General features: G+C 40.3%; 1 protein-coding gene across 2 annotated transcripts; it reads left to right on the top strand.

Annotated features, from left to right (window-relative positions):
• Positions 1-1,294: 1,294 nt before the first annotated feature.
• Positions 1,295-20,810, top strand: dpydb (dihydropyrimidine dehydrogenase b). 2 transcript variants are annotated; one of them, XM_084368916.1, is made up of 26 exons: positions 1,295-1,483; positions 3,740-3,938; positions 6,205-6,315; positions 7,163-7,245; positions 8,729-8,816; positions 9,020-9,181; positions 10,065-10,261; positions 10,687-10,768; positions 11,116-11,203; positions 11,306-11,413; positions 12,311-12,480; positions 12,564-12,774; positions 13,294-13,478; positions 13,885-14,100; positions 14,860-15,024; positions 15,610-15,678; positions 15,813-15,896; positions 16,635-16,755; positions 16,895-17,014; positions 17,458-17,600; positions 18,102-18,156; positions 18,346-18,467; positions 18,687-18,836; positions 18,918-18,980; positions 19,610-19,687; positions 19,971-20,810. In XM_084368916.1, the coding sequence occupies exons 2-26, from the start codon at positions 3,909-3,911 to the stop codon at positions 20,133-20,135; spliced, it is 3,066 nt and encodes a 1,021-aa protein (XP_084225042.1). In that variant the 5' UTR covers positions 1,295-1,483; positions 3,740-3,908; the 3' UTR covers positions 20,136-20,810. The 2 variants fall into 2 exon arrangements, with proteins under 2 accessions (XP_084225042.1, XP_084225043.1); XM_084368917.1 differs by having other exon boundaries at positions 1,295-1,584.
• The last annotated feature ends 4,448 nt before the right edge of the window (positions 20,811-25,258 follow it).

Raw genomic sequence — 25,258 nt, 5'->3', positions numbered from 1 at the left:
TTAGAGTGGACCAACTGACTTGTGTATAGAGAAGAAAAAGGGACCAAGTACTTATCCTTGCTGTGCCCCAGTGGACAGAAAATGTGCTTTGGAGTCTTCTCCTTGCGTGGCCACTTTAAACGATTGCCCTGTGATGGAGCACTCATACACTCAAACACTCATGAGTAACACTAGGAGTACAACTAGATACCCAGTTTGGATAATGTCTGCCTAGAAGCTGCCCAAATCACCGAAATAAGCAAGAAACAGAAAACAATCTGTAATTAAACTGAAGGCATGGCACTGCCCCAAACAGTGGGCACATGACTCTGTACACACTTGCATGGCCATTCTGCATCCAGACTTTACAGGAATATTTTATTGATTGATCATAGCTGAAATAACCACATGCTCCTACAGTAAAAAAAGATTTTAACCAAGACATCTTTTTACATTTCGATCACTGGAGGTCAGTGCTGCTGATTTGGCCTACTGATAGAAAGTGTAAAAGTGTTAGAGTTTAGCAAAAAGGACCCAAATGCGCAACACCAAGGCAGGTTAAAAAAAAAAAAGAAAACTGAGCCTTAATAAAATAAAGCTGAAATCCAAGGAACAAGGCAACAAAAGCAGCCTGATGACAATCCCAGCAAAAAAAAATCAGGGAAAATTTTGAACAAACTGGAACACTGAAGACACACGAGCAGCAAATGCTGGACAGGGGACCTGGCATGGCTGACCAGACTACTGAAAGAGGGAAACACACCAACCAAACACACAGGGACTAACTAACTAATGAAACACAACAAACAGGCAGGAATAATGCAAAGACCTGGGACCTCACTTTTAAAAATGTTCTTAGTATGTTCTTGAATGTTCTTGTGCTTGAACTTCTGCAACGGTGTGCTTACATTTGATTTATAAAAGATGCTGAGCATTAAAAACCTCACAGGTTTTAAAGATCCCATGTGCACCCATGATCTATAAATCTCAAGTCAGTTTAATATGACAGCAGCTGCCGCACTATTTCCCCATATGTAATGCCAGCAGAGATGCGGTTTAGTCAGGAAAAGCCACTGAACAACAGAGAAAGTCAACTTTTTGGAAGATGAGATCACAGCAATGGTCGAGGAGGCTGAAGCTGGGCAACATATATTATTCAGTGGACCAGAGCTATATTCATTCAACACAGCCAAAATGGCTTAAATAACAGACTGAATGGCACAAATAGGATGTGTTAAGGGTTAAAGAGCTGGAGGCTGCGCTGCAGCGGCCGTCCTTCAGGGAGACAGAGCTGCACAGCGACCTGGAAACTAAAAAGATTTACTTTCGCTTTCGCTAGTTAAGGCTGGGTGTAGCCTCACAGATTTGGAGAAAGCAAAAACATCCGCTCAGTTCCTCCTTTTCAGGAGGAGGAGGTAGACCGACTGTCGTCTTGTCTGAACATCAGACCTTGGCTCGGCAGAGAGAAGCGCTGGTGATCGCTGGTGCGCGGCTCCTGGAGCAGGTCAGTATGAGCAGTGGCAACAGTTGGTGCAGATGGAGGAGTTTAAAGCTGCCTTTTAAAGAGGGAGAGGCTGTCAGCGTACTGGAGCGAGCATAACACTGGTGAGATATTTAAAGCCGCGGTATTAGAGGAAGAATATGTCTTGACTCACAAGGCTGTGTTTATGGATCGGCCTTTCTTTAAGACTCCTGGTAGTCTGGATGGAGGTTTGGCTAAATGGTCTGAGACTGGTGACAGAAAATGGCCTGTAGAGCCTGATAAGGTGAGCCCAGAGGGTCCGTGAGCAGGAGACAGAGGATGTATGTGCTATTGTTAGAAGAAGATATTGTGGCAAACTGTCCGGTGTTATAGAAGCGAAATGCAAAAGCAGTAGCTTTGGTCAACAAACTGGGGAAAGAGCTGGATGTAGCCTACCTGTGGTGTCTGGGCGGTGGCATCGAAGTCAATTTCACAATCACTTTTCATACACACACTCACACACAAACTGCATTTATGTATGTGGTTGTTGACATGACATGTATTTTTCACTGTCACAGAAGATAAAAATAAATATAATTAGTATTCTCGTCATTTAAAATACAGTAATATACAGTATACAGTAATACACTTTAACACTGATGTAAACTTTAACTAACATAAACTGTGACACAATAAACCAAAGGCTTACAGCTGCCCTATTACTTATAAAGGGGATGGAAAGCTAATAGCATTTTAACTGACATACAAGCAGGAAAACACAGCCAACAGGTTAAAATAACACCTGAACAGGCCTGACGTCAACTTTCCAAATGTCCCTGATGAATTTAAGGTGGAGTAACATTAACTTTAGTCGACTCAGCTATTTACTGATCAGTCTGGCTAATTGGGAGAATCCAATAAGAGGGGGTAGGGCACTAGGCTCTGGCTCTCTCTCTTACTTCATTCCACCTGACGCTGACCAGGGATGCAGTCAGTCAGCTGGATGGCTGGCTGTGGTATTATGTTTTGTTTTATGTTTATCTGATGGGTGCGGTAGTCTAGTTTCCGTGGCTTTGTGTCAAGTAGGTTGAGTTGTTCCTTTCTGTTAGGGTAGAGGGTTAGCCCCCAGCTCTGACGGCCCTGGTGGGTTGGTCGGGGTATTTTGGCCGGCCCATCAGTTCATTTGTTTGTTTGATTGTTTAGGGGGTTTCCCCTTTGTTTGTTTGTTGTTTGATTAATACATTTACCTTCCTTTGAACTACAACTTACTGTTTTGTCTTGTGTTAGACCTCATTTGGAGGGGGTCGTAACAGAGATGAAGAACTGAATGAGAGTTGAGATCAACTGAGTCAGAAGGTTGACAGAAGAAGAATGAGAAATGGACAGAAACTGATGAAGATGGGTCAAAGGTGAAAGAGACATGTCTGCCTTTCCAGTTCCATCAGGATCTCATGGTACATTTTTTTTAGATCCGCCACTGCTCCAGGCCCTCCAGTGCAAATCTGGTTTGCAGAGAACAACCTAACAGACTTTACATTAAATTTAGCAGACACTTTTGTCCAAAGCGACTTACAATAACTACATTCGGCACAAAAAAGAAACCACAACATATCACCGTTGATAAAGTAGAAAAGATAGAAACAATTTTCAAGCCCTAATCTGAGCCTGGTAGCTGCTATTTATCAAGAATACCTTAAGTACATAACGAGTCTCGAGTCTTTAGCGGAAGATGGCGAGTGACTCTGCTGTCCTGACATTGGTGGGAAGTTAGTTCCACCTCTGAGGCACCAGAACAGAGAAGAGTCGCGACTTCGCTGAGCGACCTTTGTTTGCTCTAGCAATGGTGGTACCAGCCAGTCAGCTGATGTAGCAGACTTGCGATGCTTGTTGTCAATACCTCATTTCATAACGGTTGGCAGGATGTCTGTGAGCTGGCCTGTCCTCATTTAACTTCTGTCTGCCTTCAGATAGTGACTGTTTGTTCTGAGGAGAGAGAAAAGCCTAGAAAGAGAAAGTAAAACATTGAGGAGAGTAAGGAAGGAGTTACACAACAAAGAACATGGATTAGTGCATCTGAGAGTAAGAAAATGTGTGCAGAACTCCACCCTCCTCACAAGAGGTGGAGTTTGGACTCAACAGTTTACTATAGACATTGATTTATCCGGAGCTCAGGTGCAATGTACCCAGAAACCTGTCTGCTGCCCAGCTCTGCTGAACTTTAACCCTCAGAGAGCGATATCAGCTCTGTCGATTTACCTTATCACTCGGATTTTAATTTTCAACTTGTCCAACTGCTAGCGAGAGGAGTGGGCCTGATAAGGACGATCAGCCCTCAGACCGTTCCACTTGGGAGCAGAGCAGTCCCGGACAGTGCTTCGGACCTCTTCTCCAGAAACCACAGAGAGTCGCCAGAAGATCTTCAGAAAGTATTTGAAAGCTTTAAGTCCCCACACCAGGCAGAATCAAAATGTTGAGTAAAGATCCTCCAGACATTGAGGTAAATTATTATTACTTTTATTATTATCATTATTATTGTTATTGTTGTTGTTATTATTATTTTTTTCTTGTTTTACACTTTCCCTCAGCAGGATTGTCTTTGTACTGTTCAGGTGATAACTAACCTTGCATGGAGAGTAAATCTAACCCAAACTCATAGTGCATCATGTATCTATGCTAATCTTTTTAGTATAAAGTGACAGTTGTGGTATCAAATTCTTAAAAGAAGGAAACAAAACATTTTCCATGTGTTAACTTTTTATCATATTGATGGTTGCTCTGTTGATCACTGACTGACATAAATGTGCAATGCTCTTATTTTATTTACCATGTCTTTTGCTAAAGCTTTTCACAAAAAATTTACACACATTTTTTCAAGTACAAACACATTTATTTTGTTGAGTTTGGGGCTCAGCCTGTATCACTTCAGGCTGAACACTAATGTGAGGACTGGGGCAGCTGTGCATATGTCTTAACCAGTGTTGTTGTTTAACAGCAAACATCTTGCTTCAGTCTTGAAAGGTTCAACTATTAACACAGAGGTCAGCCCAGCTGGAACTGGGACAGAAGTGAGGCAGACTACTTTTTTTGCTCTGTTTAATTGCCAAGTCGGAAGAGGAAGAAAGAATTCAAAAGAGGGTTTCCAGGACTGGTTTTTTAAAGGAGCACTCTGTAGTTTTGGGGCAGAAATGTTAATGAGCAGAGAAACATTTTCATTGGCTGATTTTTTTTCTGCCTAAACAAACTAAATAATCAAACTCTCTTTGTTTTCATGACTGAATAAACTGAATAAACAAACTGACCTTAAAGGACAACACACTTTATACTGTTTTACTTTGTTTATATGTGGCGGACCCTGCCACCTTTCTAGCTTCAAACAGCTGGTTTATTCATTTAAACTTCACTTACTTTATTATTGCCTCATTAATATTGTAAATAGTAAAATTCTGAGTTTGAATTTCTTCTACTAAACTACATAGTGCTCCTTTAAACTAACTAATTGTATACATGAAGTTCAGCTCACTCTACATGTGGAGTACTTTATGGAAATGAAATAATAAATCACTGGAGCACCCCTTTAAATTTATCTGTGACTCTGAATGCAGGAGAGGTCATTGTTGAAATAAATTGATAACATTGCAGATAGCACACTATTGTGTTCAAACCAAGGTGCTCTGTGACGCTTAAAACAAAATGAAGTATATCAAAGGGAAAACGGAGGTAGAAGCTGTGACACTAAAACAACTGAATACAAAACACAGACAGTGGTCCAAATATCAGTAACTGCATGTGCACAAGAAAAACATTAAAAATGATGTCCTGCCCTATACAACAGAATATACATCTACTTATTATACTCTGTTGCAAGCCATGCTCTTACACAGTATGCTATTCTGCCACTTTAACATGTTGCTTAAGCAGCATGTTGCTGATTTAAAAGGATAAAAAGCCATTTTGTGTATTCCTAATACGGTCTTAGGCAACCAGGCATGTGTGTTGTTGTATAAGCTATAGATCAGTGATGTAAGGTCAGACAGGGTGTGCACGTGCAGAGAGTGCACATGAGTTTCTGTATGTATAAAGCAAATGACATTGACAAAACTCCAGGAGACCAGTAGAACACCAACAAATCACATGTTACCAATATAAGTTTTGTTTGGTTTATGAAGGTAACATAATAAGTTAGATCTAATTATTCCATACTGTTGAGTCAGTAAAGCAGCCTATTCATCATTCAGCAGTCTTCCATGAAATAAGAATCACTGGATATATCTCCTGTAGTGGCAGGATGTGAGTATGGTAGATAATTTATTTCTTTACGACCACCCTTATGTATCCACACCACAGGTCAGGTCATATACCCTTGGTGCGTTGACCTGGCAACCCATCACTATCTTATCAGCGTAACCGTCCATCCAAACATGCAGAGTTTCCAGGATGTTCCAAAGCGTCCGTGTTTTTGTCAGCACGTGTGCTATAAAGACAGATAACAGTGGTCGCTCAGGGGTAACAGAAGGTGACATTGAGTTTACGGAGGTCGTCAACTGCCAAGGTACATCTCTAAATCATGAGTTAATTATTTGATTATCTCGACATAACAGGTGAATTTATCTCATTATCGAGAGAAACCTAACTTTCTAAATGAATTAACTCATGAACTGGAGATAACTCATTAAAAAAAGAAACAGCACCTATGGCTGTTCTCTGCTTCCATTAATCAACAGTTTTTATTGATGTGTTGATGAATTTTGCCTCATTTTGTACAGAACATCCTGGCCCTGAATCCCAGGGTGAAGACTCATGCTCAGATCATGTCCACAGCCAACAAGAAGAAGGAAAAGAAACACTGGAAAAGAAACCCTGACAGGGGCTGTGATGTAAGCTATACCACACACACACACACACACACACACACACACACACACACACACACACACACACAGGACATGAATTCAAGGCTTTGGCAACACGCTCAGCAGCCAGTGTGTCTCAGATGCCGGCAGCTGAATGCTAAAGGCTTGTTTAACATGTTGCGGAGCATCTCAGTGGGTTGACAGATGAACTTAGTGGGGCAGGCAGGTGGGAGCCGAACACAACATGTTTGCTAGAATTTACCTGACATCAGTAAGAGGGGAGGGGAGACGAGGGAGAAAGGAGAACAAGAAGAGAGGGAGAAGGAGAGAAAAACTGAAGTAAAAAACAGGGGCAGGAACTTGTAATAGTGGGAGAGAAATGTATTTAAAAAGATAGGGAGAAGGGGGAGAGACTTAGCGGTTTTTGTAATATGTTTAAGGGACTCTCACAGAATATTGGTGTGAGGAGAGGCTGAACCTGATGTTTTCAAAGAAACAAGACCTTCCCTGGAGTTATTAACACTTTTTTTGGACCTTCCCTTTAACTAAGTAAACAAAAAACACCCTCCACCTAATTTGTTAAAATGTAATAGCACCACTGAAAAGGTACAAATCATTTCATCATGGATAAGTGAATTAGGAATTTAACTCCAACCCCATTGAGCCTTTTACATTTAGTGAAGTGAAAATCCTCACGATCACACACACACACACACACACACACACACACACACACACACACACACACACACACACACACAAAACTTGGCTTTACTGCGTGGTTCAGTCAACAACATTTGTTCAATATGTTCTTCACTCCTTCCCCCTCTTTCCCTGTTTGTCCCTGTCACTCTTTGTTTCTCTGTTTCAGTCTTGTGTGAAGTTGGAGAACAACTTTGACGATATCAAACATACAACGCTGAGTGAGCGTGGAGCTCTACGAGAAGCAATGAGGTGAGAATGAATGACTTCTATTTTTTTAGAAATACTATTTTCAAAAGACTTGTAACACACAGCCAGTCTCACATACTCACTCAGTCACTTTTTCTTTTGTTTGGCCATTAACAGACCAGTTCTACAGCTGTTAAGTTGCACCACCTTTAGGAAAGCAGAGTAATAGCAAACCAGTTTCAAACTGCAAATGAAGACACACTGTTGTTGCCTCCTCCAGGCAAAGAAAATCATAGCTGCTACAATTTTAACACTTGTGCCACCTGCACAGCGTGGCTGGAGCTGAAGCAGCCTAGTTACTTAACCTGGAAGCTACAAAGGTAGCTAAGGCCAAGAAGCTATCGGTGTTCACATATACAGTAAAGAGAAGCAAATACCACCTCATGTTACTCGCGTGACTTTGACCATGGGTTTATCCGTCCATAAGAGCCTGAATACCTTACTTTACATTAGCTGCAGTCTAGCAAGCAACAACGGGCACCGCAGGTGTGTGTGTGTGTGTGTGTGTGTGTGTGTCTGTGTATAGTTTTGTCTTTGACAAGAGTCAGCACTCACCAGACACTCCTGCAGGCTTTTGTTGATGGGACAGATGATTGTTAAATGGGGGTCCAGCAGCCGAGGATCACATCCCTGTCCCTCACTGAAGATGAGTGCTACTGGTTAATGTGTTAGATGATCCTGGTGCTCCTGGCTCTTAAAGGGAGACAACACTTGGATTGGTTTGATTTATGTTCTGCCCAAAACACACCTAATACCACCTCTTTGTGCTCAGATTATCCGCAGTTTAACTAGAAAAATGGACTTGGACACCCCTAAAAGCACTAGCCAGCTGTGCTTTAGACCGGGCGCTATAGAAGTCTAAGTAGGGCCCTCAACTGCAGTTTTTGGCACTGCGCCCCAGAGGTTCCAGCTTGGTCGAGACAGAAATATGTATGCAACAACTGGCTCGATTGTCATGATAGTTTTCAGACATTTATGATCCTCAGATGATGGGGACCACCATTAGGTTACATTTTAAATGTGTCTAAAACCTTAAATTCTTACATTAAATCCTTACATTCCCATGATCCTCTTCTGTACTTTGTTAGTGCTAATTAACAAATGTTAGCCTGCACACACTAAACTAAGATGTTAAACATAGTAAGCATTACACCTGCTTAACATCTGTGTGTTAGCACTATCTTTGTGAGCAACATTAGCATTCTAACATTTGCATTTAGCGCAACCCACCACTGAGACACAATGACAAGCAGTTGAATTGCATCCTTGTAGAGTAGTTTGTGACTCATTCATTTCCAACAATCATTATCAATGCATCATTCTATTTTCAAGCTTATATTTGCACTTTGGTGATTTCTAGCAATTTTTGTACATTGTTGACTTAAGACGTTATGTTTGCCCTGATGCGTGTTGCTTTCTTGGACCAGTCTAAAACAAAGATTTTTCATAACTTGAACTCACGAATAAAAGTAAAATCTGTGTTTAGGTGTCTAAAATGTGCGGATGCTCCCTGTCAGAAGAGCTGCCCTACTAACCTGGACGTCAAATCATTTATTACAAGCATCTCTAATAAGGTACTGTCAAACATACACAACATATTTATTCATACATGCACACACTATTTTTTGCATTCCAGTTCTATGATGTGAAAGATGTCTCTGAAGATGCTAAAGAACAAACAATGAATGAAGAGAATTAAAAATATAAGTAATAGTACCTCTGTTGTGATTTTTGTCATTCATGTTTGTGTGTATCTTTGTGTGTATGTGTATACCAGAACTACTATGGAGCAGCGCGGGCCATCTTGTCTGACAACCCCCTGGGTTTGACCTGTGGAATGGTTTGTCCCACATCAGAGCTGTGTGTGGGTGGCTGCAACTTGTATGCCTCAGAGGAGGGGCCCATTAATATCGGAGGGTTGCAGCAGTTTGCGACAGAGGTACAGGACATTTATAGCTGTCAAGTTTTCTCTATAAAACATATAATAAACAGTTTCTGCACTGACAACTGGAACTGTTGGAATTTTATAGCTACTTAATATTCAGATGATTCAGCTGTAATGACATACAACCAGCTGTAATCATGTCACAATCATTTAGTTTATATGGTGATGTGTATGTGTATATTCTTGTACTTAAATGTTTTTTTAGGGACCCAAAAAGCTTTTGCTCAGCATAATGCATACAGATACAGAATACAGGATCAAGATTGTTACTGAAAAAGTTACATAGTGCACCTTTAAAGGTGGGGTTAGACTGTTGAAACCAGCAAGAGCAAGTTAAATTTTAAAAGTATCCAACCATAAAACAGTCCACCTCCTCCCTTCAAAGCTACGACTCAAAAAAACACATCAGCGCACTGACTTCACTAATGACACCGACTGCCCCATAACTGTTGTTGACCTGCTGGGAGATATGTATGAATGGCAAGTTCACTACATTCAAGTTTTCTACACAGATTAAGCCAGATTACTATTAGTCTACAAAATATACACATTAAAAACTGTGTGTTAATACACACATTAAAAACTGTGCACGAGTGCACAGCTAGAGTGCATGTGGACAGGCAGGTACCTGGTCAGATTTAATCTGAATTAAATGACTGGGTGGAGCTCAGAGAGGCTTGTGACACAGACTTTTTTGTCAGAATACTGGATTTATTGGTCGTGATGTTAAGAGATTCTCTACAAACAGAGAAGCCTCTAAAATAATTGACCAACCCTAGCTTTTGGGTCAGCCTTGGTGTGTTGGGTATGAATGGTGTCTGTCAAAAGCCTTGACATGTGTATTATTTCAAATGTGTGTATGTTTGTTTCTTCCTAGGTGTTTAGTAAGATGGGCATCCCTCAGATCAGGAATCCTGAACTCCCACCAGCCAATGAGATGCCAGAGTCTTACCACGCCCCTATAGCTCTGATTGGCTGTGGCCCAGCATCAATCAGCTGTGGTTCCTTCCTGGCCCGTCTTGGATATGATAATATTACCATATTTGAGAAACAGAAGTACATTGGAGGGCTGAGGTAACAAATCATCATCATCATCATCATCATCATACTGTATGAAAGACTGTAAAGTGTGATATTAGATGTTTCATAGGCATAGTATCATATTATATTGTATCAATGAGCTTCTTTGATTATGTCTATTGAGTTTTAAGGCAATAACTTTTGTTTTTTAAAACTGCCGTAGCAAAACTACTTTAAACATAATTATACAATGCTGGGTTTAAAATTCAGCAAGTGCAGAGTAAAAACCACAATACCTCTATAACAGACATATAGTGACACACTAATTAGAGGCATTCATTTAGATTAAGTACAACCAGGTCATTGCATTGTAAAGAGCCAAGATGGCAGGCAGAGGGATCTATGAGACAGTGTAAAACAAGGTAAGATGTGAATAGTGAAAATGTAACATTTTCTGTCATGTGGTTTCCTCCCTGCAGCACAGCAGAAATCCCTCAATTCCGGCTTCCCTATGAGGTAGTCCAGTTTGAAATAGACCTGATGAAGGACTTGGGAGTCAAGGTATAGAAACTCTATCATACTTACACATGTATTTGAATATACTAGTGCCCTTAGTGTCCATACTGCGAAATGCTGGTAACATATTGCAATAATTGTCATTATTAAGTCTTTAGTTGGCTGTTGGTGGGTTTTAACAGTTTTGAGTTTTTAATAATCTTAATGGACTCAGTGTGCACTGACCAATGATTTAAATGTATTGCAGTGGCATATTTGACAGAACAAGGATAAAATAACATAAGTTGATTCTTGATACTGGAGTTTCATTAAGACGATGTGTGACAAGCTCTGTAATCATTTCAGTCCTGACATAGTCTTGTTAAATGTGTGTTTGCGTGTGTGCACACCAGGTTGTGTGTGAGAAGGGTCTAGGTGTAAATGGAATGACTCTGACGTCCCTGAGAGAGGAAGGATTTAAGGCTGTCTTCATCGGGATCGGTGAGGGCCTTTTTGTAAAACATTTCAGAAAAAGTTTATCCATTGGGGTATCCAATTTTTCTTCCAATGTGTGTGTTCTTGCATGTGTGTGTGTGTATCCAGGTCTCCCTCAGGCCAACAGAGCTAAAATCTTCCAGGGTTTAACCATGGATCAGGGCTTCTTCACTTCCAAAGACTTTCTGCCTATGGTGGCCTTAGCCAGCAAGAAAGGTACTGTTGTGAACACTCACACACTCACACACGCACACACAGACACAGACACACACACACAAACACACACACACACACACACACACGCACACACACACACACACACACACACACACACACACACACAATCTCACACATAATGGTTTCACTAGTGACATCACTTCACCTATCAAACATATTGCACACCAACCTGCTCTCACTGCAGGACACACACACACACACACAGCCAATTTGGAGAGAAATGCATGGGAAGTAGTAACGTGAAATTGAACTGCAAAACCGAACCGCAAACCATAAGTGTGTATTGAGCCGTGGATGGCGTATCATACAGTTCAATATTGTATTGTGATTGGTGGCACACCTGGTAATTAGATTATAGATGCATTCAGTAAAAAGAGGATTACAAACAGGATTACAATTGTTAAATAAGAATGATGTATTAGTCTGAAACCATTCACATGCACACACAACAGTTCACGAGTCTCACACAACATCAGAATCAGAATGCCTTTATTGTCATTGTAAGCACAGCGTACAACAACAATAAGAGTGCAACGCTGTTAAAACAATAAATAACATGAATATATAAACATAAAAACTAAGTATAAAAAGTTAGGACATCATTCTGGTCTTGAGTCAAACCAAAATATGTCAAGTAACAGAAAGTTATCAAGTTACATTACTTTCATATTGTGACACTTATGAATATGTTGCTGACTACATTCCTTAACAGGTAAGTAGCTACTGTATCAGAATACATTTTTAAAGTAACACTCCCAACCCTGAACATGTGCAAGTGTTGGAGCAGAGAGTGGGCTGGTTCACATCAAAATGTTTTCACTTCATTGGTCAGAGACGGTCTCTCACCATGTCTCTCCGTATCACTCTGTCTTGTAGGTATGTGTCAGTGTCGCTCCTCTCTGCCAGAGTTAAGAGGCGTGGTGATCGTTTTGGGGGCGGGTGACACGGCGTTTGACTGCGCCACATCAGCTCTGCGCTGTGGAGCCAGGAGAGTCTACGTGTGCTTCAGGAAGGGCTTCACCAACATCAGAGCTGTTCCTGAGGAGGTGAGGATGAGGGATGGCTGGATGGACAGATATACAGGCGGATGGACCGACAAGACTGAATACATGTGTTCTGGTTCTGTCAGATGGAGTTGGCTAAGGAGGAGCAGTGTGAGTTCCTTCCCTTCCTGTCTCCTCGTGAGGTCATCATGAAGAATGGCCAGGTTGCCGGGTTACGCTTCTGTCGCACCGAGCAGACTGAAGAAGGTGATTGGCTGGAGGACGAGGAGCAAGTTGTCAAGCTGAAGGCTGATTACATCATCAGCGCCTTCGGTTCCATGCTCAACGAGCCAAAAGGTAATTAACCAATCAGCTTAGAGCGCACCATCAAGCCATTTAGCTTTAGTCTGAACTGAGATGTGTGTAAATCTGTCTGTGGGTTCAGATGTGTAACTGATTGATGCAGCAGGTGACTGTGGAACATTAACATGTTTTGATGACCTGCAACTTCACGTAACTGAAAATAAATGACACGAGACTGGACTTGGACTTGGAAAGACACTGGCTTAACATGACTTGAGACATGAAGACTTGGATGACTTGTCTGTGTTAATTTTATATTTTCAGTTTAGTTGTATTAGTCAAGCTTTAAAGTGTTTCACTGTTTCAAAAGGGTTCCCAATACTCAGGGTTCCCAGTTATTTGTTTTTTGGTGGAATAAATGTATTTCACTGAGTATAAACAATAATAATACAAACTCAATTCATTTGAGCTGGTAGGACAGAAGTATCTTTGGGGTAAAAAGTGACTTGGACTGTATGACTTGAGTCACATGTTTGGTTTTCATAGATAACATGATCCATATTCTGTGTGTAGTAACTGAGGCCATGAGTCCAGTGAAGCTGAACCGCTGGGGTACTCCAGAGGTGAACACAGACACCATGCAGACCAGTGAGCCCTGGGTGTTTGCAGGCGGAGACATCGCTGGTTTGGCAAACACCTCAGTGGAATCAGTGAATGATGGCAAACAGGCCTCATGGCACATTCACAGACACATTCAGGTAAATCACTCTGCTTCAATCAGCCATCACGTATTTAAAATCCACGTTTGATTCAACTGCTATCAGTGGCAAGGAGCTCAGACATACGTGTGTCTTCATTCTTAAGTCCTAACTTGAAAAACCTACACGCTCTCATGAGCTTTACTTATTTCTGCTGTGGTGTGTTCATGCACTATAGAATCTACCACTTAAAGGAGTTTGCAAACGATAGGAGCCCTTTTTTGATATAGTAAGCTATACCGAATTATTCTCTACATTATTTGCTTCCTGTTTGATTTTTGAGTCACAGGTCTTACTTCATTCACACAGTCTGACGTCAGATTCCAGAGTACATAATGATGGTTTCAACTCGCGTAAGATCAGTGATGTAGGTCAAATATTTGTCCGATCTTCCTTCTTCCTGCAGTCCCTGTATGGACAGATAGTGGACCCAGTTCCGAAGTTGCCATTGTTCTACAGCGCCATAGATCAGGTGGACATCAGTGTTGAGGTTTGTGGAATAAAGTTTCCCAACCCGTTTGGCCTTGCGTCCGCTCCCCCCACCACCAGCACAGCTATGATCAGAAGAGCTTTTGAACAAGGATGGGGCTTCGCTCTGACCAAGACGTTTGGACTGAATAAGGTACACACACCACACACACACACACACACACACACACACACACACACACACACAAACACACCACACACCACACACACACACAAATCTTTGTATCTGTTCTGAATTCCTCTGATGTGATGTCGTCTTCTAATCATCTTTATTGATTTGATTCTTTTACTTAACCTTTTTGTTTGCATTATTTTTCCTTTCTCAGTTTGCCTGTTTTATGGGGTCTATTCCTCTTACTTGTAATGACTCATTGACTTTCAGTCTTCTTTCATTTCCTGTTCAGCTCAGACGAGGCTTCCTTGTGTCTGGCTCGACTGTTCAGTGTTTATTGTGTAACATTGTCCTCCTTTACTTGATTGTCAATGCAATTTGTAAACTCTGTTTTTACATGAGCTATATAAATAAAGATTTTAAGTATTATCGAAATGAAATTAGCTAAAATATTACAGGGCTGTATCTTACAATCATTGTCATTGTTGATTAGTCTGACAATCATTTTCTTGATAAATTGTTTAGCCTGTAAATGTCAGAAGAAATATAAAATGTCCTTCAGTGTTGTAAAACCTGATTTAACTTATTCACATTTCTTGTTTAGTCAAACCAACAGTCCAGAACCTATATTTTCAGTCTACTGTTATAATGTATTGACTAAAGAAATCTAGCCCTTCCTGTTAATTTACTACGGAAACACAGATGGCCCAGATTGCTGAGGGAAAAGGTCACCACCTCTCTCAATTCTCCTGATTGGCTGCTATAAATCTGTCTCTGCAGGATTTGGTGACCAACGTGTCTCCTCGTATTGTGCGTGGCACCACATCAGGTTATGTGTATGGACCAGGTCAAAGCTCCTTCCTCAACATTGAGCTCATCAGTGAGAAGACAGCAGCCTACTGGTGTCAGTCAGTCGCCGAGCTGAAGAGGGACTTCCCAAACAATGTAAGTTTCCCTTCATGTTGCATGTTTGATTCTTCATGGACACAATTCTGACTCTGCAATACACACAACATGACATTTTCTTACAAAACCAGAGGCAGATCTATCTTTATGCATATGTAGACCTGTGTTTATAGATTTTTGAAGCTATTTGCATTGTCTTTTAAAAGACCACAGTGACATGTTTCATAAATCCAGATTTTTTTAAAGTTATGTGTCTGAACAGGCTGTTTGGTCTGTAAAATACCAGAACATGGTCAAAAATGTCAGTAGTTCCCAAAGCCCAAGATGACGTCCTCAAATGTCTTTTTGTCTGTTTGTCCTCGCCCCAAAAAGGTTCATTCAGTTTACTGTCATAGAGGAGTAAAGAAACCAGAAAATATTCACATTTCAGAAGCTGGAATCAGATATCGAACTTTTATTTTCCAAGTAATTCAGTGATTATTGCATATTATTTTCTATAGTTGTTAAATTGATTAATCCTTGCAGCTATCAGCTATCTATCAGACATGTCATGTGTGATGGATGGAAAAACGGACTGATACATAGTTTGACAGTCTCTTACGTTGCTCTCTGTCTCTCTGTCAGGTGGTGATCTCCAGTATCATGTGTAGTTACAACAAGGAGGACTGGACTGAACTAGCCAAGATGGCAGAGGTGAGAAAAGTCCTGTCACTAACAAAAACTTCACCATTCACAAAATGTACACAGTATATGTCTACTGTGTGTACATCAACAAGTTACAACAGTGTGGTTTGAGAAGTGTAAAATGGAAAGCTGTGTGTGTTTAGAACTCAGGGGCAGATGCTCTGGAGCTGAACCTGTCCTGTCCTCATGGGATGGGAGAGAGGGGCATGGGACTGGCCTGTGGACAGGTACTGTAGGACCACACACACATACACATACACATGCAACACACACATACACATGCACATACACATACACATACACATACACATACACATGCAACATACACATGGAACATACTGCACACAGAATAAAGAGAAGATGACTGTTTGCTCTACTTAACACAATGTAGGAAAACATTGTGTCTGCTGCTCTTGGAAAACAGGAGAAAAGGGTGATTCCAAAAACAGTCCAGGCACTCCGTGGCTGATCATCAACAGGGCAGTTATTTTATTACTTCCCTTTTAATGATTCAGCCATGACAATAAAGGCGCTTTAAATTTCCTTCCTTGTCACTTGATATTTTCTTTCCTGGAGTGCCTGGATTGTTTTTGAAGTCATACTGCATACAATCTTTGACATCCTAGTCCACTGAGGATGCCATCTAGTATGTTATCAAGATTAATAAGACTATATAAGTGTTGATAATAGGATATAGACATTTAGAAGCACTTGTAGTGCATTTAGAGCATTTAACCTGTTCTAGTAGTTACCCAAAATAACATTTTGAAACTGAAAATGAGCATAATGTCTCCTGTAAGACACACTTAATTATGCATTAATTTAACTATGCATAATAAAGTGTGTACTAAGACTTATAAGAGCTTAGGGGACGCTTATTACCTATAAACTAACGTTTATCACAAGGACCTTAATAGAAAGGGTTTGTGTATTGACATGTTGGTGTTATGTGTCTTTATCATTAGGACCCAGTGTTGGTTCGAAACATTTGTCGCTGGGTGCGTGATGCCATTTCCATTCCATTCTTTGCCAAGCTGACGCCAAACGTTACCAATATTGTTGACATCGCCAAGGCTGCTCATGAAGGTAACACACCTGACCACAGCACACTGTTTCTTTCCTCCATATCAGTACTGCTTCTGTATTTTATTACATCATGCAACTAATCTGACAGTTTGATGTAGGTGATGAATGCTCACATGCTGATTGTTGTGTTGTTTCATAGGTGGAGCGGACGGAGTAACAGCCACCAACACAGTCTCAGGTCTGATGGGACTGAAGGCCGACAGCACCCCCTGGCCGGGCGTTGGAAAGCACAAACGCACCACGTACGGAGGGGTGTCTGGTAAGGATACACAAACATAAAACTGTTTTTAACACGTACAGTAGTTATAGAGGGGGGCTTTCAGAGATAAGTATTTCACTTCCAAGTATACCTTGGGGAGAAAAAAAAAAATGTTAAGAAACTATGGCCAACATAAAATAACATGGGTCATGCTCCAAGAAACAACACTTGCCATAATGCTTCTTCATACCACCTTTCACTGTGGCCTCTCTGTCTGGTAGACACCAGACTAAATGAGACTACAGAGGTTGTCGGGGACCCCCTAACCCTAGTCCGTCTTTACAGGCCCACTTTAGTCACAAACTATTCTAACTGACTTTACAGCTTGTACATTGATCAGTTTATAGAAAACCTGTATAGTAATTGTGTAGTAAGACGCTTAGATTCCATTCTATGTACACTCTGAGCCATCTCTTACTGAGGCACTTCTCTCATGTGTGCAGGTAATGCCATCAGACCCATCGCTCTCAGAGCGGTATCAGCCATCGGCAGAGCCATTCCTGGTTTCCCAATCTTGGCCACCGGAGGTATCGACTCAGCAGACTCTGGACTACAGTTTCTTCACGCCGGGGCCTCAGTGTTACAGGTGATATATGACTGTGACATCAACTAACAGTTTCCTCATCCACTTTTTTTTAAAATTAAAATTAGACATCAGTCAGTCACTGTGAATATGATGCTGCTGTCACTGATTTAATAACATATTGTAAAAGGGACACAATTTTAAACCTTTAATTGCTTTTCCTACATTATATTTGCTATTTCCTACCTCTTTGTTGATTGTCATTCATTGTTATAGTCTCTAATAGTCATGTATAATCAAATTTAACTTTAATGTCTTTGCCTTTTGGAATGATTAATTATCCAGTGAGGTCAATAATGTCCTTTCAATCCTGTGAATAAATCTCATTTTAATGCAAGCTACTGTGACTTACAAAACTGAGGAATAGGAGCAGTGACAAGCTGTAATCTTGTAATGTTACCTTAATTTGATCTTTACAAATATCAATGTTTTGTAAAAATAAATAAAATCTTACATTGTTTTTGTGTTGATTATGTTTCTGTTGATGTCTGTGTCTGAACACAGGTGTGCAGTGCAGTACAGAACCAGGACTTCACACTGATTGAAGACTACTGTGTGGGTATGTTGTGTTACTGTGTTTCTGTGTTGTCTGTCTGGTGGACGTCTCATCGCAGAGCTTTTCTGACCTCACCTTTTTACCTTACCTCAGCCTTCCTGAACTAACCACCAGCTGAAAAATGTTTCAGCGTATCCAGATGCTACTTCTTTGAGAAACCATAACACCACTGTGGTGAATGTATGTGTTCAGGTCTGAAGGCCTTGCTGTACCTGAAGAGCCTGGAGCTGAACGGATGGGACGGTCAATCTCCTCCAACAGGCAGACATCAGAAGGGGAAACCAGTTCCCAAACTGGAAGAACTTGTTGGACAGGTACCACTACTTACCACTAATAATGCCATTATGAAATAAAATTTAAAAAAATTCTACTTGACTAGTTTTCTAGCACTACTTTTTAAATATCACCATAAACACTGCCATTAGTAAAAAGTGAACAATATTCCCTCTAAACATTTGTGTGTGTGTGTGTGTGTGTGTGTGTGTGTGTGTGTGTGTGTGTGTGTGTGTGTGTGTGTGTGTGTGTGTGTGTAGAGCCTGCCTAGCTTTGGTCCGTACCTCCAGCAAAGAACAGAAGTCATCGCAGACTACAAGAAAAAGCTCAGAGGTGCTGTTCAAGCTGATGTGATAGAAACAAGCAACGGCCGGGCCAGCGCGCCTAAGAAACCTGTTCCTGCTGTCAAGGTGCACACACACACCCTCGCTATTCCTTTAATGTATTATGTGCTGTAATAAGTTTTTAATAAGTTGATGGTGTGTTTGTAGGATGTGATAGCCAGAGCGCTGCGCTACATCGGAGCATATGGAGACCTGAACAACATAGAGCAGGTACCCACTGTTCTCACACACTGTAGCTATTTTATACCAGAGACTGTCGGCTCTGACAATGAACAGAAGCCCAAAGATGATTTTGGATGATTAAAAGAAGCCTCTAGCAGATATCTTTTTTTCAGTATCAGTATATATGTCGATTAATCTGTCTGTAATTATTTTCTCTTTAATCGATTAGTTGTTTAGTCTTTAAAATGTCAGAAAATGGTAAAAAGTGTTGATCAGTGTCTCCCAGTGCCCAAAGACCCAACCCAAAGATATTCAGTTTACTGTACTAGAGGAGGAAAGAGACCAGAAAATATTCACATTTAACAGAATTTCTTTTCTTTAAAAAAGACTCAAACTGATTCATCAATTAATTGTTGCAGCTCTATTTATAAGGTGACAATATAAACCAGTGCAGTAACTGCTGACCTCCACAGATAGTAATCAATATTTAAAAATAATTCAGGAGTGTTACGGGGATTTTTCATGAGAACTGCCAGACTGTGTTGGTGTGATACTGTATGTTGGGTAGAGACAGTATAATGAAACTGCATTTATTCAGATGAAAGGTAACAGATAATTATCCTAAAATAAAATGAATATACAATATAAACTGATGGATCCCCACCCCCTGTTCTCAGGTCCAGGCTCTGATTGATGAAGAGATGTGTATCAACTGTGGTAAATGTTATATGACCTGCAATGACTCTGGATACCAGGTACGTCTGTCTGTCCATCTGTTACATAAAGATAATTAAGTCAAGTCGAAGGTTTAAATGTAATAGAAACAGTAAATAAGCAACATCAGCAAAACACACAAGAACTTACAAATAAGCACAAGAAACACGTGTTTCAGCCTCAGCCATGGAGAGAACGTGGTGAATCTTGTCAAAGTTTCCTTGGTAGAAATATGCATGTCTCTTTTCTTGTGCGTTCGTCTCTTCCGTGTTTTAGACTTATCTGCCTCAGTCCTGTAACGTGTCTTGCTCACTGTCTTTCCAGGCTATAGAGTTCGACCCGGAGACCCACCTGCCCATCGTGAATGACAACTGTACGGGCTGCACTCTGTGCCTCAGCGTCTGTCCAATCATAGACTGCATCAAGATGGTCACCAGGACAACGCCCCATCAGCCCAAGAGGGGTGTGCCCATTAGTCCTGTCCACTGAAGGGAAAGACGAGCCACAGCGTTCCACCTATTTAATAATGGAGGTCACATATAATGACGTTAACTTTTACTTCTAATGTTAATACTAATAACTACGACTCTGTTAGCGTTAGTGTTTGTAAAACTGTTGAACTGACAACCTTTTAAAGTCAAGGTTCACAATAGTAGCAAGATACATGTGTCAATAATCAAACTGTAATTCAGACTCAAATGACATTGTGATGAGAGATTATTTCAATTTAACTGTGCGTTTACTGCGTGTTCAATGTATTCATTTTAATTGAAATGTAGTCTATGATTTAAATGAAGGTTTTGTGATACAGCAAACCATCTGTACACTGGAGCGCAAGTATTGATAGTTGCAGTGAACAGAAGAAGGACATGTTGGACAGCACATACAGTATGTATGTGCTGTCACATATCTCAGACATTGTACACTCACTAAACAATTTGCCTAACAGTGACTTTAAGTCTTTTAATTACATGTACATTTTCCACATTAATGCAAAGCTGTTGTTTTTTATCGTGTTAACTGAATGTGGCTAAATTAAATCAACAGATGTTTGATTTATTGCAGTGAACAATAATCACTTTGAAATGCATTTGCTTCATGTAGAATACTTGATTAATACAACTTGAAAAACACACTAACAGAATAAACACATAAAGCTTAAATACGGAAGCCCTGAGAGAGCGAGACGTCATTTCTTTCTTTTGGTGATCAATCTTCTAAGTCGGATCTAAATTATTTTCTCTCTTGTATTTATGAATTGCAATCTAGTGAGGAAAAAAAGTTTGTCAGGATAAATTTTCTCCATTTTTTTTCCATCTGTGAAACTGATACTATATGCTATATACCACAGGATAAGGTGTAGCAGTTCAGAGTATTACAGCTACACTAGACATACTTTTTATTTAAGCTTATTAGTAGCTTTCATATAATCTGTGACATTGTTTTAAGTACAATCCAGTATGAGTAAATTGGCCTGTTGACTTCACAATGAACAGAACACCAGAGTTCTGTGGTTCCATTCCACTTCCCTTTAACCCTTTTTTATAAAAGACGATCTGGCAGGGCAGAGCTGCTGTTTTCTATGTGTTTTTAAAGAAAGGGTAACTTGACATAATTCACAGTCAGTCAGCCATTACAACCACTGGCTGCACGGTTAACTGAACTTACTAGCTAGCAATTTTTGTAGGCCTGCGTAATCTATTTGATATTGAGGGAGCACACTGCTGAGGAGAGCTTTATTATTATATTATACTTCATTTTAAGAAAAAAATGTAACTCAAATTTTCTTAGAATGTCGTCACGAGGAGCAGCTCTTAGTACTCGGAGGCTTTAAGAACACAGGCCCTGGTGTGTTTCTCAGTAGAGAGCTGTATGGTGCCAGTAGAGGGCAGTAGAGACACACACTGGTCTTGGGCCTATATTCACAAACAGTGAGAATTCTCTCAGAGAGCTCCTGAACTTAGCCTAAACACTTCGAGCAAGGAGTCGTAGCTTGGGAGAGATTCAGGAAACTTCTGAGAGCAACTCTGAGCAGGAAGAGACAGAAACCTTTATCTTAGTGAGGAGGTGAGGTTGACCCGTTACTAGGTGTGACACATTCTTTTAAAGGTGGGATTGGTTGATCAAAAAAAGGAATAAAAGTGCATCACTGCAAATGATGGCTTGAATTCCTGCTGTTACTGCTGTATTGTGTTGGCTCAGAGATGTGACCACAGACTCTCCCTGCACGATAAAAACTGTAGCGTTTCATTTACTCACTGTCATTCAGCGTTTGGAGATATTTCTCCCTCCTCGTTATCTTTCCACCATTTTCTCCTCTGATTAAGAAACTCTTAAGGCGCTTAAAAGTTCTCATCACTACTCCTCACAGAAGTTTATCTTTGGTTAGCTCTCTTAAGGGCTAAGATACTTTGTGAATAACTGTTTTCTTTACAAGGATTTTAATTTGAAGGAAAAAGTTTTAGAAAATGTCAAAATTCTAAGAATTTTCTCAGAGTTTTGTCATGAATTCAGCCCCCGATGACCCCAGAAAGCTCCTCATGGTTCTGTTCAGATTCATGTTTCACATATACACATGGAATACACACCCTGTCCTGTTACTCACAAAAACCACTATATGTGGGCTTTTTATGCCAAGAAACATTTTAATAATTGTAACAAAAACATATCCTTTGTAGCATTTTTTTTTTCAAAACGGAAAACGTATGCTGACTGTAGTATTGAAGTACTGAAGTATTAAAGGAGCAGTCTGTAGTTTTGTTGAAGAAATGTTAATGAGCAGAGAAAGATCTGCATTGGCTGATTTTTTTTCTAATAACAAACTCTTTGTTTGCATGACTGAATAAACTTTGCTTTGTTTATATGTGGCGGACCCTGCCACCTTTCTAGCTTCAAACAGTGTCCTGGGACCTTATCTTCCTCTGAGAACAGCTTGTTTATTCGTTTATGGAAAATTGTTGAATTATTCACACATTCATATTGTAAATATGAACATTTCTTCTCCAAAACTACACAGTGCCCCTTTAAATATATATTTAAAAAACAAATTATAAAACAAAGAATCCTCTCAGGATCAGCCACTAAAACATGACGGTTGATCTCATCACTCTGAATAAATGTAAGAATAGCTGACATAATAAACATTATCCAATCCATGTAGCACCAAGCGAGGACCCGGTAAACACACAGCATTATATTGGCAGTCATGCTATAAGACAAATCATTTAACATCACTGACAGTCACCCACCGCCTCAATCTGTCGGTTAGTATGCTCTCTCCTGAGCCTGCATAGCTGTTAGAAATATTGAATGAATAATTTTCACCACATCATCTACTGAGGTGCCCCTGAGCAGGGCACTGAACCTTCAGCTGGTCCAGTGAAGATGTATGATTAGAGATGAGAACTGTCTTGTCTGCTCTCTTCTTTGTCTGTGGCTAAAACAATACATTTTTCTCTAAGTCTCATTTATTTCCAAGGCATAATGAGATAGCCGAGCCCTGTAATGGGCTAAATTATTAGTCATTAGTTCCATCATATGCTAAATAGCTCATATGTAAATTGTGGGGCCAGACGAGTCCCAGCGCCTGCCTCTCTTTAATTAGTATGTAATTCCTCTGCATCCTGTGAAACATGGGGAAGTTGGCAGGCCGAACATGTCTGATGCAACAGAGGGAGGGACGGGGGACTAATTAGAAATATCTCACACAGCATTTCTACATTAATTATAACATTTTCTGTGTCCCAATACTTTTTTCTTCCTTCTCCGCACAACTGGGCTGCGTCAGAGGAGAACATCACAAACCAACAAGGAGCTCGGCTGCTGCTTAATCAAAGTTGTTGCTCCTTATTTGCATTTCTAATTGGAATTCATTAGAGATACTCAAATAGTCTGTATGTATGTGTGTGTGTGTGTGTGTGTGTGTGTGTGTGTGTGTGTTCATGAGCCCAAAGATGTTCATGCTAATATGGATTTCTTCATTCACCTGATAATGTCATTATCAACAGCACATGGGCCACAGGAAGGAAACAGGACATCTGGTTTGGATCAGCTGCTCATGTTAACACTGTTCTGTAGAACAACTCCCGACCTGAGAGACCAAGACTGCTCAGTTATGTTTTGTATTTTAAAGCACTTCTATAAACTCTGCAGTCTATTTATGTTCAATGTTTGCATTTTTCTGGTCGTCATTTTTATTGCTTATTGTCTTTCTTTTATTGTTGAGCCCTCTAACTGCTCAGAAAGGTATTATACAGTTGATTATTCCTATTTGTAAGAAAAGTTGATGAAAAACTGATGACCCGACCTACAATTCCAGTGCGCCAGTATTTGACTCTAAGACCAACTTTTCTTCTACATGACCTTTAACAAATGTTCACCTTCTGTAAAAAAATGACCCTGTTCATTTACTTTATGGTATCATTTTCTAACAAAGCACCCTTTATTAAAGGGGTTTATGGGTCAGCTGTAAGCCACTGATGGAGAACTGCAGTCACACCTCCTCTGGTGGACCTCATGGGACCTTATTTCAGAATGGTATGGTAGTGAATGAAGAAGGACAAAGAACTTTTGGATCTCGCTTGAATCACACATATAATGTTTGTCAGTTTAAAAAAGATCATTTGCAAGTCAGTATAATCTCAGTTTGTCATCAAACTAATGAAATATCAGACTGTAAAAATATGTCATTATAACGACGACACAGCCAACAGTGTCGTTAGTGACTCGTCTCCTAACTTATACATTGTAGAGCTGCTCCTGTAAATGAGCAGCTCACAGAACTGAACCAGAACCAGTTCTCCTTTCACAGAACTGCAGTTGTCAATATGAGCAGTTTTATTGTGATGTTCATCTTTTTTATGACCTTTTCTGAGCCCAGTTTGCTGCATGTTGGTGTTGATGCAGTTCACTGAGCGCTTTAACACAAAATTACATGCGATTTTACTTCAATTACGACAAACTGACACTCTATTGACTTGAAAATTATATTTTAAATTAACAAACATCATATGTTTTCTGAAATAAAGTCCAATGAGGGAAAGAGGACAGCTGTAGATAACAGAACTAATTTACTGACGTGTAGAGGTCAGTGACAAATAAAAGAAAAAACAACTTACACTGTTACTGAAAGCTCAATGCTGCTTGTAAGAGACCACACTGCTGGAAAGATAAACAGCATTTTAAAAACATAGTGCCTCTATGTTGCTTCTCTGATGGTGGTGCAGCGCACTGGCTAACATGTTGCTCTACAATCTCCCACAGCTCAGTTTGGTTCAGATCAGGTGACTGTCAAGGCCTCAGCATGGTCTCATCAGACCATTTTGTGATTCTTACAATGTGTATGGAAGGCTGCATCTGTTGTGTTTCTAGTTTAAGGTTTCTCTGGATGTAGAACATGTGATGAGCAGGTTTCCTGCTCTACTCAAACTTTGTAAATGAAGGAGTTTTCAGGAAAACATTGTCCAGTTCCATTTACATTGCGAGTCCCCTCTCACATTCGTGTAAATACATGTTGAGAAGTGCTGGCAGCCGACACACGTGAATTATATAGCACATGACCTTGGCTCAGGCTGTGTCTAATTCAGTCTGCTGCAGTTTTGAGGGCAGCACCA

The sequence above is a fragment of the Pagrus pagrus genome (assembly GCF_965226575.1).
Source record: "Pagrus pagrus genome assembly, chromosome: 12".
NCBI lineage: Eukaryota > Metazoa > Chordata > Actinopteri > Spariformes > Sparidae > Pagrus > Pagrus pagrus.
The sequence above is the reverse complement of the archived record's forward strand: the minus strand, read 5'-3'. Positions and strand labels throughout refer to the sequence as shown.

What these genes read in the sequence shown, in the direction of transcription:
- dpydb (XM_084368916.1), top strand. Translation starts at nt 3,909, where the DNA reads ATGTTGAGTAAAGATCCTCCAGACATTGAG. An exon ending in ACCCTGACAGGGGCTGTGAT is followed by an intron (nt 6,316 to 7,162) that starts GTAAGCTATACC and finishes TCTCTGTTTCAG; the next exon opens with TCTTGTGTGAAGTTGGAGAA. An exon ending in ACATTCACAGACACATTCAG is followed by an intron (nt 13,479 to 13,884) that starts GTAAATCACTCT and finishes TTCTTCCTGCAG; the next exon opens with TCCCTGTATGGACAGATAGT.